This window comes from Schistocerca nitens, chromosome 5 (genome assembly GCF_023898315.1).
Source record: "Schistocerca nitens isolate TAMUIC-IGC-003100 chromosome 5, iqSchNite1.1, whole genome shotgun sequence".
Classification (NCBI taxonomy): Eukaryota; Metazoa; Arthropoda; class Insecta; order Orthoptera; family Acrididae; genus Schistocerca; species Schistocerca nitens.
This window is the reverse complement of record NC_064618.1, coordinates 735,365,050-735,380,835: the sequence shown is the minus strand read 5'-3', so window position 1 is coordinate 735,380,835 and position 15,786 is coordinate 735,365,050. Positions and strand designations below refer to the sequence as shown.

The following is a 15,786-nucleotide window of genomic DNA, read 5'->3' as shown; positions in this document are numbered from 1 at the left end:
CCTGTAGTAGGAAAAACAGATGCCAGGCTGAGACTTACTGGGAAACTCTTAACAAAATGTTATTCATCCATGAAGCAGCTTAAAAGCATTTGTTTTACTGAGTACTGTTCAACAGTCTGCGGGCCTTACCAAGATTAACAGAAGAGTTAGAAGATCTAATCAAGACCATGTTTGCTCATGCAATCTTTTAGTAATTGCAAGACCGTTATGGAAAGGCTCAACAAGCTGTAGTGGCAGGTGCTACAAGAGAGATGCTGTAGTCCTGAGAGTTGTATATTACCAGTGACACATTTACTGACAAAGAATTGGCTGTCAGGCACCTCTCCATTTGTGTACTGAATGAATGGACAGTTCATCAGAATAATTTCTTCAGCATTTATGATGTACTACTTTAGTTATTACTGGCAAACCTACACAAGAAACATCTTATGGCACTAACATCTGAAGACCATGAGCTTCACTGCTGTCTTTTGCTGTCTTACTTATTCAATGGGAACCTTCACTGCCCCCATGTTCCACGAGATGGCACTGTATCCGCATCAGCAGTCTTCCTACCTTATTGCTATTTTATATATTTAATGTTATGTATTGGCATGTATAATATATTATACGCTTTCTACTGTAATTTTCTGACAACACTTCGTATTACAACATGGCAAATTCCATTTGCAGCTTCATTCACCTGTTTTTTATGGCCCTCTTTAATGACAAACTTTTTCCTGTATATTCTCCTATAAAGGGTGGCGCAGATGAAAGTAGCCCATGTAAGTATAAAGTAAACAGTGAAATTACAGAAATGAAGAACTGAAATGGACTTACCATTTGTTTACAATGAAAAATACAGTGAAAAATGTGTTTATAGAAGATGCTGAAAGTGAGCCCCTCAACATCAATATACAGCTGTGCACATCAAAGCATATTCAGATACACTCTGAGTAAAGTTTGGGTATCAATGGCTGTAACTTCATGGCTGATGTCTTTCAGTTCCTATGTAGTGTGTAGATTTATTTCATAGACATTGCTCTTCAAGCACACGAACAGGAAAATAAAAATTACATGTTGTTAGATCCAGCAAACATGGTGGCCATAAAGGTCTCCTGATAGTTCGTTGCTCAGAGAAGATATCACGGACTTGTTCCAGAGATACCTTAGACGTGCGGCATGTTGTCCAATCTTGCCGGAAGAAGCAATAGTGTCTTGCATTCAACGAGTTGAGCACAAAGTATGGATCTGTGTTGAGGGTAGTCAAAACATGATGCTTGTTCCTGTTACACTGCACCAAATGCCAATTTTTTTCACCGTGGAGTGGTTGCTGACATACAATGTTAGGGTTCATTGACGAAACAAATTGAAGAATGCTGACAATTGATGCTAACAATTGATTATTGCACGAAACTATTTATTCTTGTAGCTGCTTATTTCATACGTCAAAATACTGCATTCCCATTCAAAGAGGGGCAGGATACTTTTATATGCGCCACCCTCTATTTTCTTCATGTCAGTGTTCTTATTACATTTTTGTAATCTATGTTGCAATTACTTTGTTCTTATATGTACCACTTGATGTAACTGTACACACTTGAGTGCCAACACACGGCCTTTCTGGCAACTTTTGGCTTGGCTTTTGCAAGCACACAGTAGTTAGTCTTGCTCTAAGCTATGAGTAGGCCACAGTCAAATCTGACATACTGAACACAAACATTTCTCAGTTTTGACAAGTTACTTTGATGTACCAATTTATGTGTGTTCCACAACTGACAGCAATCTCATCATGCACAGTATGTTTCTTTTTGTATATTACTGATATTGTTATTTTTAATAATTTTCACTACCTAACATACTTTGTTTATTTTGTTCAAACAAGTCTTTAACTAGTTGGTTTTTACCACGACAGTTTTTCTTTATTGAAAGCATTACTCATATGGGCATGGTATGTTTTGTATATCAGCTCCTTTATTTTCTTATATAGCTCCCAGCTATTTAGACTATGCCGGGTTTTCGAACACCATATCCTGACACACATTCTATCATAAGTAGTGTGTTATTAATTTTAGATATTTCCTCATTTTCAGAATTTATTACTTTGAAGTTTAGTTCGTAAAATTGAATTTAAAGCAATTTTCTGTATTTTACTTGCTCTGCAATTGAAGATCATTGCTTAGTCAACTGAAATTAGACATCACATTTCAATTTTTTATAATATATACAATCTAGGAAACTAAAAAGTTCAAAAATTAAAAAAAAATGATAATGACCAATAAGACCAAAAATCAAATTCTCTTCCATACGTGGAACATCCATAAAAATTTGCAGACATATGCCAGCAAAAAAAACCCAGCTGAAGTTCCATAAAACCTTTGCTTAAGGAAGTCAAGCATGGGCAACAATGAAACATCGAAACAGTAGAATACAGACTCAATAAATGAGGTTTTTAAGATTAGTGAAAGGATGTACGAGGAAAGACCATAAAAGAAACGAGTTTAAAAGGAAATATTTAGGACTATATAACCTAAACACAAAAGTAAAGGGAAAGAAGAGAAAATGACAGGAACACAGAGACTACGTTTATGTGTGGAGAAAGTTAGGAAAGCCCTGAACAAAGAAATATAGGAAAGCCAAAACGAGATGGAGTACCGTAACAGGCATTTTGCCGACCTCTACGCCACTGAGTGCAGAGGCAAAAGTGAAATATTGTATTTACCCAACCAACATGATCCTGAATAACAAACTATTTTACAGTTATTAAGTGTATGCCTAAGAAAGGTAACTTATACCTAGGCCTATTCTGAATTTATGCCATTTATTGATTGTTTACATTTTGATAATACAGGGGAAATAAAGTAAATGGTTTACATTAATTTGTCTCTTCACTTCCTTTTTTGTTTACTTTCTAAACCAGTCACCTGTGGTATCTCCATTTTAATAATAATACTAATCATCTTTGGTAAGGCTACTGGCATTTCTTCTTTCCTGACACTTCTCCCATAATATGCCATCTTCAGAGGCATTTATTATCACTGGACACACAGCACTTTTTGAATCCTTTCATAATATATTCACATGAGATTCAGTCCCAGACGCAAAGGATCCAGTGGCCTAGCATGGATAATGGAGTTTCTTTAGCCCCACCACCTGGAGTATGGGTATGGTCTCCTTAAAGAAGCCAGTCACTGTAAAGCTGCCTCAGGTGGGCTTTAAAACGTCTATTTATAATTTCCACTGCTTGAAGCTGTGAGGTCATGCTGCCAGCAATTGCCAGACCTATGTTGTTCTTTGCTAACAGATCCTTAATTTCCCAGGTAAGGTGCCCTCAGAAAGACTGTTTCCAACAGCTTTCTGCTGTAAAGCAAAGAGTATGGTATTCTGTTCCAAATGATCTTCACCCAATCTTTCATCAGGTCACTCATCATCATCCCTTTCTAAACCATCTAAAAGAAAGTCCTGTAGGCGGTTTTTCTTCTGGTATTGTTTTTCTGCAAAGAATCACACATTGGGGGGAACTTGCTTCACTCTGCTAGTGCACCTGGCATTTCTGTTATTCTGCCATTTTTATTGAGAGAACTTTTTACAGGACTGCCTCTATCAGCCTTCATGTAAACAGTGACATCTGACAACATATCAAAATAAAATGATGTCTGGTCAGCACTGACCCCATGGCCTACCAAGCAGTCACGCTGTTTCCTTAAATGGATTATATGATGATAATATACAAGCAGTTTTTCATCAAATGCTGCAGGAAGTTGCTGAGCTAGTGTTGTTTTATGTCTTAACACAAGCCCTACCCTCTTCTTCACTTTTTTTACATGAGCCAATGCTTGCTTTGAATTGCACAACACATGCAGGTGAAAAATTCCTCTTGATCACCAGGGTCTTCATTAAGGTAACTTCGTAACTGGGATGCTTTCACTGAGTTTCCCTTGTACACACTGAACAACCCATTGCTCCAATCATGAAACACTCCCTGCTTCAGTCCACTGAAAATCTTGTGCCTAAAACTGGCATTTTTAAAATTTATTCTTTATCTGGTGTCACCAACAAACACTTGTGACAGCAAATGTTCTTTCTGCTGTACAGTTTTTCATGGCCTCTGTTTCATAGGTCACTATTAACTCAAAATGAGTGTTGTATTGCATGCATGAACCAACTGAGAACCATAAACTGTTAGATCATCTTTCTCAACAGTCATGGTTGTAATTTACATCCATTATCTATTTTTACAATCTACAGTACTTACAAACTTAACAATAAAATCAACCCGAATGGCATCAATACATGGTCCTCTCAGCTCACTACAAAATATTTGTGTTGTTATTCTCTATTCTGAAGAGGGGCAGCAGCCTTTTCAGTAGTTGCAAGGGCAACAGTCTCGATGATTGAATGATCTGGCCTTGTAACAATAACCAAAACGGCCTTGCTGTGCTGGTACTGCGAACGGCTAAAAGCAAGGGGAAACTACGGCCGTAATTTTTCCAGAGGGCATGCAGCTTTACTGTATGATTAAATGATGATGGTGTCCTCTTGGGTAAAATATTCCGGAGGTAAAATAGTCCCCCATTCGGATCTCCGGGCGGGGACTACTCAAGATGATGTCGGTATCAGGAGAATGAAATCTGGCGTTCTACGGATCGGAGCGTGGAATGTCAGGTCCCTTAATCGGGCAGGTAGCTTAGATATAGTGGGAATTAGTGAAGTTCGGTGGCAGGAGGAACAAGACTTCTGGTCAGGTGACTACAGGGTAATAAACACAAAGTCAAATAGGGGTAATGCAAGAGTAGGTTTAATAATGAATAAAAAAATAGGAGTACGGGTAAGCTACTACAAACAGCATAGTGAACGCATTATTGTGGCCAAGATAGACATGAAGCCTATGCCTACTACAGTAGTACAAATTTATATGCCAACTAGCTCCACAGATGACGAAGAAATTGAAGAAATGTATGATGAAATAAAAGAAATTATTCAGATAGTGAAGGGAGACAAGGAAACGTAGTAGGAGAATATGGATTGGGGCTAAGAAATGAAAGAGGAAGCCGCCTGGTAGAATTTTGCACAGAGCATAACTTAATCATAGCTAACACTTGGTTCAAGAATCATAAAAGAAGGTTGTATACCTGGAAGAATCCTGGAGATACTAAAAGGTATCAGATAGATTATATAATGGTAAGACAGAGATTTAGGAACCAGGTTTTAAATTGTAAGACATTTCCAGGGGCAGATGTGGACTCTGACCACAATCTATTGGTTATGACCTGTAGATTAAAACTGAAGAAACTGCAAAAAGGTGGGAATTTAAGGAGATGGGACCTGGATAAACTGAAAGAACCAGAGGTTGTACAGAGTTTCAGGGAGAGCATAAGGGAACAATTGACAGGAATGGGGGAAAGAAATACAGTAGAAGAAGAATGTGTAGCTTTGAGGGATGAAGTAGTGAAGGCAGCAGACGATCAAGTAGGTAAAAAGATGAGGGCTAATAGAAATCCTTGGGTAACAGAAGAAATATTGAATTTAATTGATGAAAGGAGAAAATATAAAAATGCAGTAAATGAAGCAGGCAAAAGGGAATACAAACGTCTCAAAAATGAGATCGACAGGAAGTGCAAAATCGCTAAGCAGGGATGGCTAGAGGACAAATGTAAGGATATAGAGGCTTATCTCACTAGGGGTAAAATAGATACTGCCTACAGGAAAATTAAAGAGACCTTTGGAGAAAAGAGAACCACTTGTATGAACATCAAGAGCTCAGATGGAAACCCAGTTCTAAGCAAAGAAGGGAAAGCAGAAAGGTGGAAGGAGTATATAGAGGGTCTATACAAGGACGATGTACTTGAGGACAGGGGAAATGGAAGAGGATGTAGATGAAGATGAAATGGGAGATACGATACTGTGTGAAGAGTTTGACAGAGCACTGAAAGACCTGAGTCGAAACAAGGCCCCCGGAGTAGACAACATTCCATTGGAACTACTGACGGCCTTGGGAGAGCCAGTCCTGACAAAACTCTACCATCTGGTGAGCAAGATGTATGAAACAGGCGAAATACCCTCAGACTTCAAGAGGAAAATATAATAATTCCAATCCCAAAGAAAGCAGGTGTTGACAGATGTCAGAATTACCGAACAATCAGTTTAATAAGCCACAGCTGCAAAATACTAACACAAATTCTTTACAGACGAATGGAAAAACTAGTAGAAGCCGACCTCGGGGAAGATCAGTTTGGATTCCGCAGAAATACTGAACACGTGAGGCAATACTGACCTTACGACTTATCTTAGAAGAAAGATTAAGGAAAGGCAAACCAACATTTCTAGCATTTGTAGACTTAGAGAAAGCTTTTGACAATGTTGACTGGAATACTCTCTTTCAAATTCTAAAGGTGGCAGGGGTAAAATACAGGGAGCGAAAGGCTATTTACAATTTGTACAGAAACCAGATGGCAGTTATAAGAGTCGAGGGGCATGAAAGGGAAGCAGTGGTTGGGAAGGGAGTGAGACAGGGTTGTAGCCTCTCCCCGATGTTATTCAATCTGTATATTGAGCAAGCAGTAAAGGAAACAAAAGAAAAATTTGGAGTAGGTATCAAAATCCATGGAGAAGAAATGAAAACTTTGAGGTTCGCCGATGACATTGTAATTCTGTCAGAGACAGCAAAGTACTTGGAAGAGCAGTTGAACGGAATGGACAGTGTCTTGAAAGGAGGGTATAAGATGAACATCAACAAAAGCAAAACGAGGATAATGGAATGTAGTCGAATTAAGTCGGGTGATGCTGAGGGAATTAGATTAGGAAATAAGACACTTAAAGTAGTAAAGGAGTTTTGCTATTTGGGGAGCAAAATAACTGATGATGGTCGAAGTAGAGAGGATATAAAATGTAGACTGGCAATGGCAAGGATAGCGTTTCTGAAGAAGAGAAATTTGTTAACATCGAGTATAGATTTAAGTGTCAGGAAGTCATTTCTGAAAGTATTTGTATGGAGTGTAGCCATGTATGGAAGTGAAACATGGACGGTAAATAGTTTGGACAAGAAGAGAATAGAAGCTTTCGAAATCTGGTGCTAAAGAATAATGCTGAAGATTAGATGGTTAGATCACATATCTAATGAGGAGGTACTGAATAGGATTGGGGAGAAGAGGAGTTTGTGGCACAACTTGACCAGAAGAAGGGATCGGTTGGTAGGACATGTTCTGAGGCATCAAGGGATCACCAATTTAGTATTGGAGGGCAGCGTGGAGGGTAAAAATCATAGGGGGAGACCAAGAGATGAATACACTAAGCAGATTCAGAAGGATGTAGGTTGCAGTAGGTACTGGGAGATGAAGAAGCTTGCACAGGATAGAGTAGCATGGAGAGCTGCATCAAACCAGTCTCAGGACTGAAGACCACAACAACAACAACAACAACAACATTCTCTAACAAACTACTTAACCTGATAGCATTTGCAAACATGAGAGGTACAGCATTCAGAATATGGCTGAAGTGCTCTTACGGTGTCAACGGATTTTCGTTGTGCACTGCAGTTGACAATTCGTCATCATTTGTTGTAGCCAGCCTGATGATAATGTGCAGTAGCCAATGGGAATAGCTGTACCTTATAATGTTGGTTATCACAAATACGTGACCTTATAACTTTGGCTATCACGAATATGTGACTTTTTTCCCTCCAGAAAGTCATGATTTCCAACACTGTGGTTGGGTAGGGGGAGGTTAGTGTTTACCACACCTTCCGTGAAAAGGTCATTAGAGACTGAGCACAAATTCAGATTAGCATAAGACGGAGAAGGAAAATGGCCGTGCCCTTTCAAAGGAACCATCCCAACATTTGCCTCAAGTGACTAACAGAAATCGCGGCAAACCTAAATCAGGATGGCCGGCTGTGAGTTTGGATCGCTGTCCTCCCCAATGTGAGTCCAGTGTGGTAACCACTGCATTAGCCTACTTTGTTTGTGGTTAGGCAGGAACCTAAGAGCAAATCTTAAATTGCTGCAAGCAGAATAAAATATAAGCCAACTTCATGCACAAAGTGAAGGAAACTGTAAACAAGAATCTCACTGGCTATTTAAATCTGACCCATGATTGATCTTGTTGACTTCCCACCACTCATCAGATGAGCCATTGCCAACAGCAGCCTATAAGGGAAAATCCACTGACATAGTAGGTGCATTTATCTCTGTACTGATATTTCACATGTAATTAATTTATCAAATAGAGAATGAGGTCTTCCTGAAATACTATTTACTGTACAAAACAAGCAAAAATTCAAATGCCAGTTTAATTCTCATTACATACTCCAGTTGTTGAATTTCATTACACAAAATACTCCTGAAAAAAGAAGCAACAAAATCTGTCAAAGCAACCCTGCCATACCTTCTGCTGAGTACAAAAGGAAATGGGTATTATAATTAGCTGATACTTCAATTCACACCCTTCCCCTATTACAGCAGAATATGTGATGTAAGTAACAAATCCAGCTGACCTACTATTTTCAGTCTAGTCTGTCAGTCAACATTATCTGTATAATGCAAGAATATGAAATTACCAATGCTGGTACAGGAGTCCATTGTTTCTTGCAAATAATGCTACACATATACAATTGTGCATTTGTAATCAAAACGGGAAACTGTAAAATCTTTCAGTATCTAAAATGCTCCAGGATCTTCCACTGCATCTCTATAATGTGGTCAAACAAAAATTTGATGTAAATACTCCATGTAGCTATAATGAGAACTTTCCAGATTTAATCAGTCATATGACCCACTAACAAGTTCATGTTTAAAATCAGTAGTGGTGAGGAGTATAAATGCTTAATATTTTCCCTACTTAATGTTAGCACACTGCACAAGGAACTAGCTTAACATAAGAAAGAACTTAACGGAAATATACAGTGACATACCTGATTCTTTTCTATTATTCTGTTCAGCATAAGCACTGCTTTGCACTTCTGTTCCCAAATCATCAACCAGAAATGGCCTGTTGTATGTGGCAAAGGGCCCTGTGTCAAGATATACCGACGGTGTGCCCTTTCCATCTGCAAAAAAGAATAAGCAGAAGGAATTTGCAAGTTATCACCAACTTCACACCATTAAAATTATTAATAACGGCATCACAACATGTTAGTTCTTATTTACATATTTCACCCCATAAATATAGAAAATATGTGGATTGGAATGTGAAAACATTAGGTTGAGCTAGTCAATGCGTAAAACACTCTAGAGAAAATATTAATTGATGAAAAAGTAAAGAACACAGACATGACATAGCCCAAACATGTGACTAATGCTTTCAACAATTATTTTTCTAATATCGTACAGCAGTTAATAAATACACACCTTGACAAAAAGCCAGCCACTCACTAAGATAAAAAAAATCACCCAAACACGTTATTAATGTATCCAACAATTATTTTTCTAACATGGTACAGCAGTTAATAAATACACACCTTGACAAAAAGCCAGCCACTCACTAAGATAAAAAAATTCATCCAAACACGTTATTAATGTATCCAGCAACACCTGAGGAACCGTCAAGAATCCTAAAAGAATTACCTAATAAATATTTGGATGCTGATGAGATACCAGACACTATTATCAAAGTTAGCGTAACATTTATTGTGGAACCACTAACAGACATCATGAGAGTGGTGTATTTCTAAAGAATCGAAAAACTGCGAAAATAACACCTTTGCATAAGAAGGGTGCAAAAAGTGATATTGCTAATTATAGGCCAGTTTCAGTATTGTCAGGCTTCAGCAAAATTATGGAAAAAATGAAAAATGTTCCTTACAAGATTAACAGTTTTCTTAAATAAAGAATAAGTTATTCCCAACATGGCTTCATAGCTGGAAAGTCAACTCTGACAGCAATTTTTGCCTTCTAAAATGAAGTATTAAAAACAGTGGATGACAAGCAACATGTATCTGGGATATTTCTGGATCTAAGTAAAGCCTTCAATGTTACTGATTATGGCATTCTCTTGTGTAAATTAACGAATTATGGAATTAGAGGCCAGTCTGAAAGGTGGCGCCAGTCGTACCTCAGTAATCATCAGCAGATTACAGAAACAAAACACAAAGATAGTGAAACACAAAAAAATTCTAGTTTTTACAATGATGAGGAGAAAATCAAGTATGGAATCCCACAACGGTCAGTTATGGGACCTGTCCTGTTTCTGCTGTATATAAATGACATGGCTAGTAAAATACACGATGGAACCATTTCACTCTCTGCAGAGGACACTAATATTCTAACTAAATAACAAAATGAGGAAAATCTGCAGGAGGCTGCAAAATCATTCATGCACACCTTAAGGCATTGGCTCAGGACCAATATGCTCATCATAAATTCTGAAAAAACTGTGGCAGCTAACTTCCACACCACACAAAACCTCCATCCTGCAAACTTTGTTTTCACTATCAAAGGAAAAAAAAAAAAAATGTGTCTAAGGTCAGCGTACAAAATTTCTAGGTATTTATGATCAGGAAGATCTGAAGCGGGAGGTACACAGGTGCACCTAAACAGTTTAAATAAGGGACTGAATTCACTAGCATATGCTGTTAGGATCCTCACTCAGAATACAAGCTGTTCATCAGTGCATTGTAGTATACAGTCACTACTTGTGTATGCAATAATCTTTTCGGGGAATTCCACAAATTATCCAAAAAATATTATCAGGGTGATAAAACAACAGCTAAATGCAAGGATACCTGTAGACCCCTTTTTAAAACTCAAAATCTTCACACTGCCTTGCTTTTATATATACAAAATACTAATTTTCACAAAAGGGAGTGTCTCAAAAAATGAAAATCTTTGCAGACACAACTATTATATTCAAAAAATGAAAATCTTTGCAGACACAACTATTATATACAGACATATGAAACTACGCAGAAGATGAACGTACACATGAACACAGTAAATACAAACTTATGCAAAAGATGTGAGTATTATACTGGAGCTATGTTACATAACCATTTGTCTTCTTACCTAAAATGCATACCAACATTAAATGTATAAGTTAAATAGTTCTTGCTTGACCACTGCTTCTATTCTTTGTCTGAATTTATGGAACGTCATAATAAGCAAAACCTCATTAGCCAAATTTTACTAACTCTCAAGACATAGTATAGTTTACTTTGCACTTATCACGTCATTTCACTTAGTAACTGCTATTATCACATGCAGAAGCAATTCAAAGTTTAAAAATTAAATGCCATGCCCCTCAGAGAGAATGCATGTTTGGATTTTCAGTTACGTAGTGCATAATCTTATCTGTATATAATTTTAGACGACCTCCATAAAGTAATATGGATTGATCTAACTGAACAGATACGATTCATAAGAGTGATTCACAGTCTAAAGATAAACTGACTAAAAACCAGGTAAAATTTGACAAACAGTAAGTAATGGCACGAACAAAAGCCAAGGAGTCGAGATAAATTCTTACACGTCTTAACTAATGTCCTTGTAGAAGTATCATGAGCAGAAAAAGTTTGAAACCAGTGCGTCTAAGTATTGGTATGCACACTACACCTAAATAATGTACGAATCTTGATGCTACTGTGCTAGGAGACTATAGCACAGTAAACATATAAGTAAATATACACAATTACGATGCAACATTATGAATATGCCCTCAAGACGACAAAGTTAATGCCAAATACCTTACTAAATGAATGTAGTAAAGTGGCTTTGGGAGTCATCAAAACAGAGATGGATCGCAAAAAGAAAGTAGCAGTAATCCTCATGAAATATTAGCTATTTATTATATGTCCACTACTTCATTGCGATCTTCATCCAATGTTTAAAGTTTTTGCTGGCTTTTGCCAGCATGAGTGACTGGCACTATCAAAGGCACACTCTCCAATGCTACTGGAAACATTGGAAAACATGAAAAACATTTGCCGAAGAGCCAAAGACAAAACACTAAAGCCAACAGGTGTCAACAAGTGCCATTACAGCCTCAACAATTCTCTATTAAATACATACTGTGCCAATTGTATGTAACAGACCAAGATTAAGAAATACGCAAGAAAATCGGGATCACTTCTGCCGATTCTCGACAAAAAGTGTTAGTTGGAGTAGTTTAACTTCCTGTCTGACCAGTGAATTATTTGTTGCATCTACAATTTCTGAACTGAACACCAGTACACTGTTTCAATTTAAACACATAAGAAACAAATGAAAACACTTCACACAAATTATTAAATCATGGCATATCAAGAATATTGCTACAATGTAACAGTATTGTATGCATTTAGGAGCTGAACCAGCATTTCAAATACAAAAACCTACTTTGCTCTGAGTAGTATTGCTTCAGATCTCTCATCTCTACAGTAAAAGCAGCTGAGCATTGTAATTAAAGTATATAACTGCTTTCAGAATAAGTTAGTAAGCCATATTTGATACAATGACTCACAGCATGCTAATTAGAGAGAGTTACAACACTACGGAATTATAGAGAATGCTTGTAAATTACTGCAGGCATACATAACCAACACTAAACAGTGGGTATAAATCACCAGATAATAGTTTCATTACTAATGACTAAATATGTACCACAACACTATTCCTAAATCTCTTCTGCTTATAGCTTGAAAATGATTTGCCCTAAATATTGACTTGTGAAACAGTATTGCATGTCACTGGCAACATCACTTGCTCAAGATACAACCTGGAGAAGTTACAAAATAAATTAGCAAACTCAGTAGATAGATTTATGACTAGGTACTACACAAACGTGTTACAAGTAGGCCTAAATATCAACAAAACAGAAGTAATCATGTTAAATATAAATGTTCCCAACCACAACAATAAATCTGAAGTTTCTTGGACACCATACTAATTAAAGATATAGTTGGGATATTTGCAGAGATAAGGTGACTTGCCTATTGCAAGTCGAGAAGCTGTGTCAAGAAGCTATCTCAGTGAAACATGCTACATGTATTTTTTCCTTTATCAGTACCAGTATGGTTTATAGAATTTTACCACATGAGGGAACTGCACTAGACCATACATTGTGCTTCAAGGCAAAAGAATGACATTAGGTGCTCAGCCTATATCCTAGTATGTGAGGCACACAGTTTTAAGGAACCGAATTTTATAACAGTCCATAGGTTCCATGTATACAATTGCTTAGCATAATGCAAAAAACCTTAACAATGTTTCCTTGATATCTTTACATTAAGAAATTGATGAAAAACAGTTAAGTTCAGTTATGAATGTAAAGAAATGTTTGTTAAACTTACATGTTCCACATCATTACAAAGTGTTGTATTCATGATCTATGGAACAAGTATTAATCTAACATGTGCAACTGAACTACCAAATGCTCAAATGCAAGAACATCAATAATGTGTAACAAAGGTTCCACAGTTCTGATGCTGGTGTATATAAATGTATATGGTATTATTGAAAGTCATATCTTGAGTTAAATAGTATAGCGCATCATTTCTGTAGCTAAATAAGACACTTTAGTCTTTTACAACATTAAGTTCCAGGTATGTCAACCTGTGGTACTGGTACAATATTTACTATGCAAGTTTACCTCAGTAAATGCCCTCTAGCATCCTAAATTAACTTCAGTTTGACATGAATTTCAACTTTTAACTAGCTGTATCGCCTTCTTAGGAAGACAGAGATCCCGTATAGAAATATTTACAAGTAAATAACTCTATTGTGTTTTAAAATAAACTACCTCAAGAAAGTACAGGGTCATCACACACTTACCGTGATAAGATTTGCATTGATATAGTTGCAGGATCCCTTTGTGAGAACAACTCTGCTATGATCATATGGACTGACATCTCTATACCTGTTAAGATTCTTGTTTTCTGCTTTCTTTGCTTCAATGAGTGTGTAATCATTGTTTAAACTCTCATCCCTTATGCGCTGGAAAGAATAGCTTTTATGAAGTAAACGTCTCTATACATGCTCAAAATTAAAGTCGAACACACAACAAGAGCAAAAGCTGTACGAGTCACCAGCAAACAACAAAATACTATCATTAAGTGACGCGGTTTTCAATTCGGCGAAAGACGTGTTCTTATGTGTAAAACACAATTGATTACGAAGTTTTATCTACAAGCGTCTATGCCCGTCAGACCACGGTTCTCCACAATACAACATAATTTATGCATTTAATATAAAAAATTGATATTATTGAATGGCTGTGTAATCAAATGTCAACACTATGAAACATTTTTGGAAATTTTACGAATACAATCTGTCCTTGAACTTGAACCACTTCCAATCCGAGTATTTAGAATTTCGGTATAAGGGTGCACACCTGATACAGCTGCGTCCACGCTCTAATCGAGTCTATTTGCACAAATTCCGCTTCAATATTATTTTTACCAGGAGTCCTGCTCATCTTACACACATCCACTACACCATTTATCCACTACCGCACACACTCTCCTCATAAAACCTTGCCTTGCCAACACTACGCGCTCCAGCTACCGACATCCGTAGACGGTCTGCCAACATAAACATCACAGAGCACAGAAGTTAGTTGTTGACGTCGCGAAACGCTATGCATTGTACTTCTGCTTTGCTTACAAAATTATTTTAATTTAAACATAAAATCTTAAAATATTAATTTGAAATCCATATTAGAAATATCCAAATTCAGAAGTCATGTCAAGGGTGTTTAAGGAAACACGATATTTAAAAACCGGTACAGTTATAATGAAACGAAAAGAACTCGCAGTCTTACAAATTTTTCCGTGGTGGATGAAATTATAATGTGAAAAGTAATTTTCCACGCCAAAAACCAGGATGCTTATTAAAGAACAACATACTTGAAAACAAGATATTTCTTATACCCATAGACTACGGTTTTCACTGAGCTACCAGAACAGTAAGTACGACTCATCTGTTAATAGTAAAAACAATACTTTGACTTTACACATGTTGTTGTGATGATCTAATGTTGTAATTTTCGATATTAGAAGCAAAGGTCGGTTCGCTTCTGATATTATACATTATAATAACATGAAACCTCGATAATGAACATTTAAGTTATTTATGAAAGAAGGCAGATTGCAACACTTGCAGCTTTTGACACCTTTTCACATAACATTAGATTAGCACTATAGGGCATTCAAGATAACTCACTCGAATTACATGAGTCTCAGCTACCAGCAGACTAAAGGTAAAACTGTCATCTGTGCTAACCGAATGTTGGTTTAACATTGAATGAAATTAAGATTAATGATAAGCTTGTGGCGACGTCATTTATCCACTGCGCCAAAAACAGCGGGTGAAAGCTGCAGCTGATAGATATTTATCTTTGCCGTAGTCGGCATGGTTACGAGTTGTTTATTCTTGTTAGTTTTTGATCTGTACTTGGAAAATAAAATGTTTTCTCATCTCATGAAAAAGCTGTTACTTCATAAAATATAAAGTGGTGACACGTTGATGCGAGCCAAACAGTAGTGGGTGCAGCGCTACAGCAAGAAGTTGATGGCAGATGGCAGCCGCTCGCATTTTTCTCTAAAAACCTGACTCGACAGCAGCAAAAATGGAGTGCTATTGACCGTGAGTTGCTTGCTATTTACTTAGCCATAAAGCATTTTCGCACGTCTGTCGAAGGGAGCCACTTTGCAATTTTTACCGATCACAAGCCGTTAGTAGCTATATTTCAACGAGACACAGAGCTCAATTCACCACGTCAGTAGAGGCAAGTCGAGTACATTGCACAGTTCACAACTGACGTGCGTCGCATTTCAGGAAAAGACAACCTGGTCGCAGATTGCCTGTCTAGGAATTGTGCCAGTTTAAATTCAATTCGTTG

The 15,786-nt window shown here is 37.2% G+C and overlaps 1 protein-coding gene across 5 annotated transcripts in view; it reads right to left on the bottom strand.

The window, feature by feature from the left end:
• The window catches only part of LOC126259181 (tyrosine-protein phosphatase non-receptor type 2-like), a 76,479-nt gene extending 62,026 nt beyond the window's left edge, over positions 1-14,453 (bottom strand). For all 5 annotated transcript variants that reach the window (XR_007546479.1, XM_049955758.1, XM_049955760.1 and 2 more), the window contains exons 1-3: positions 14,278-14,453; positions 13,719-13,880; positions 8,888-9,022 (exon numbers count right to left, since the gene is read on the bottom strand). Coding sequence is in view for 4 of the 5 variants with exons in the window: in XM_049955758.1 (XP_049811715.1) it covers positions 8,888-9,022; positions 13,719-13,880; positions 14,278-14,361 (381 nt within the window). In the remaining variant the exon portion in view is untranslated. The remainder of the gene's footprint in view (positions 1-8,887; positions 9,023-13,718; positions 13,881-14,277) is intronic.
• Between the last annotated feature and the right edge of the window lie 1,333 nt (positions 14,454-15,786).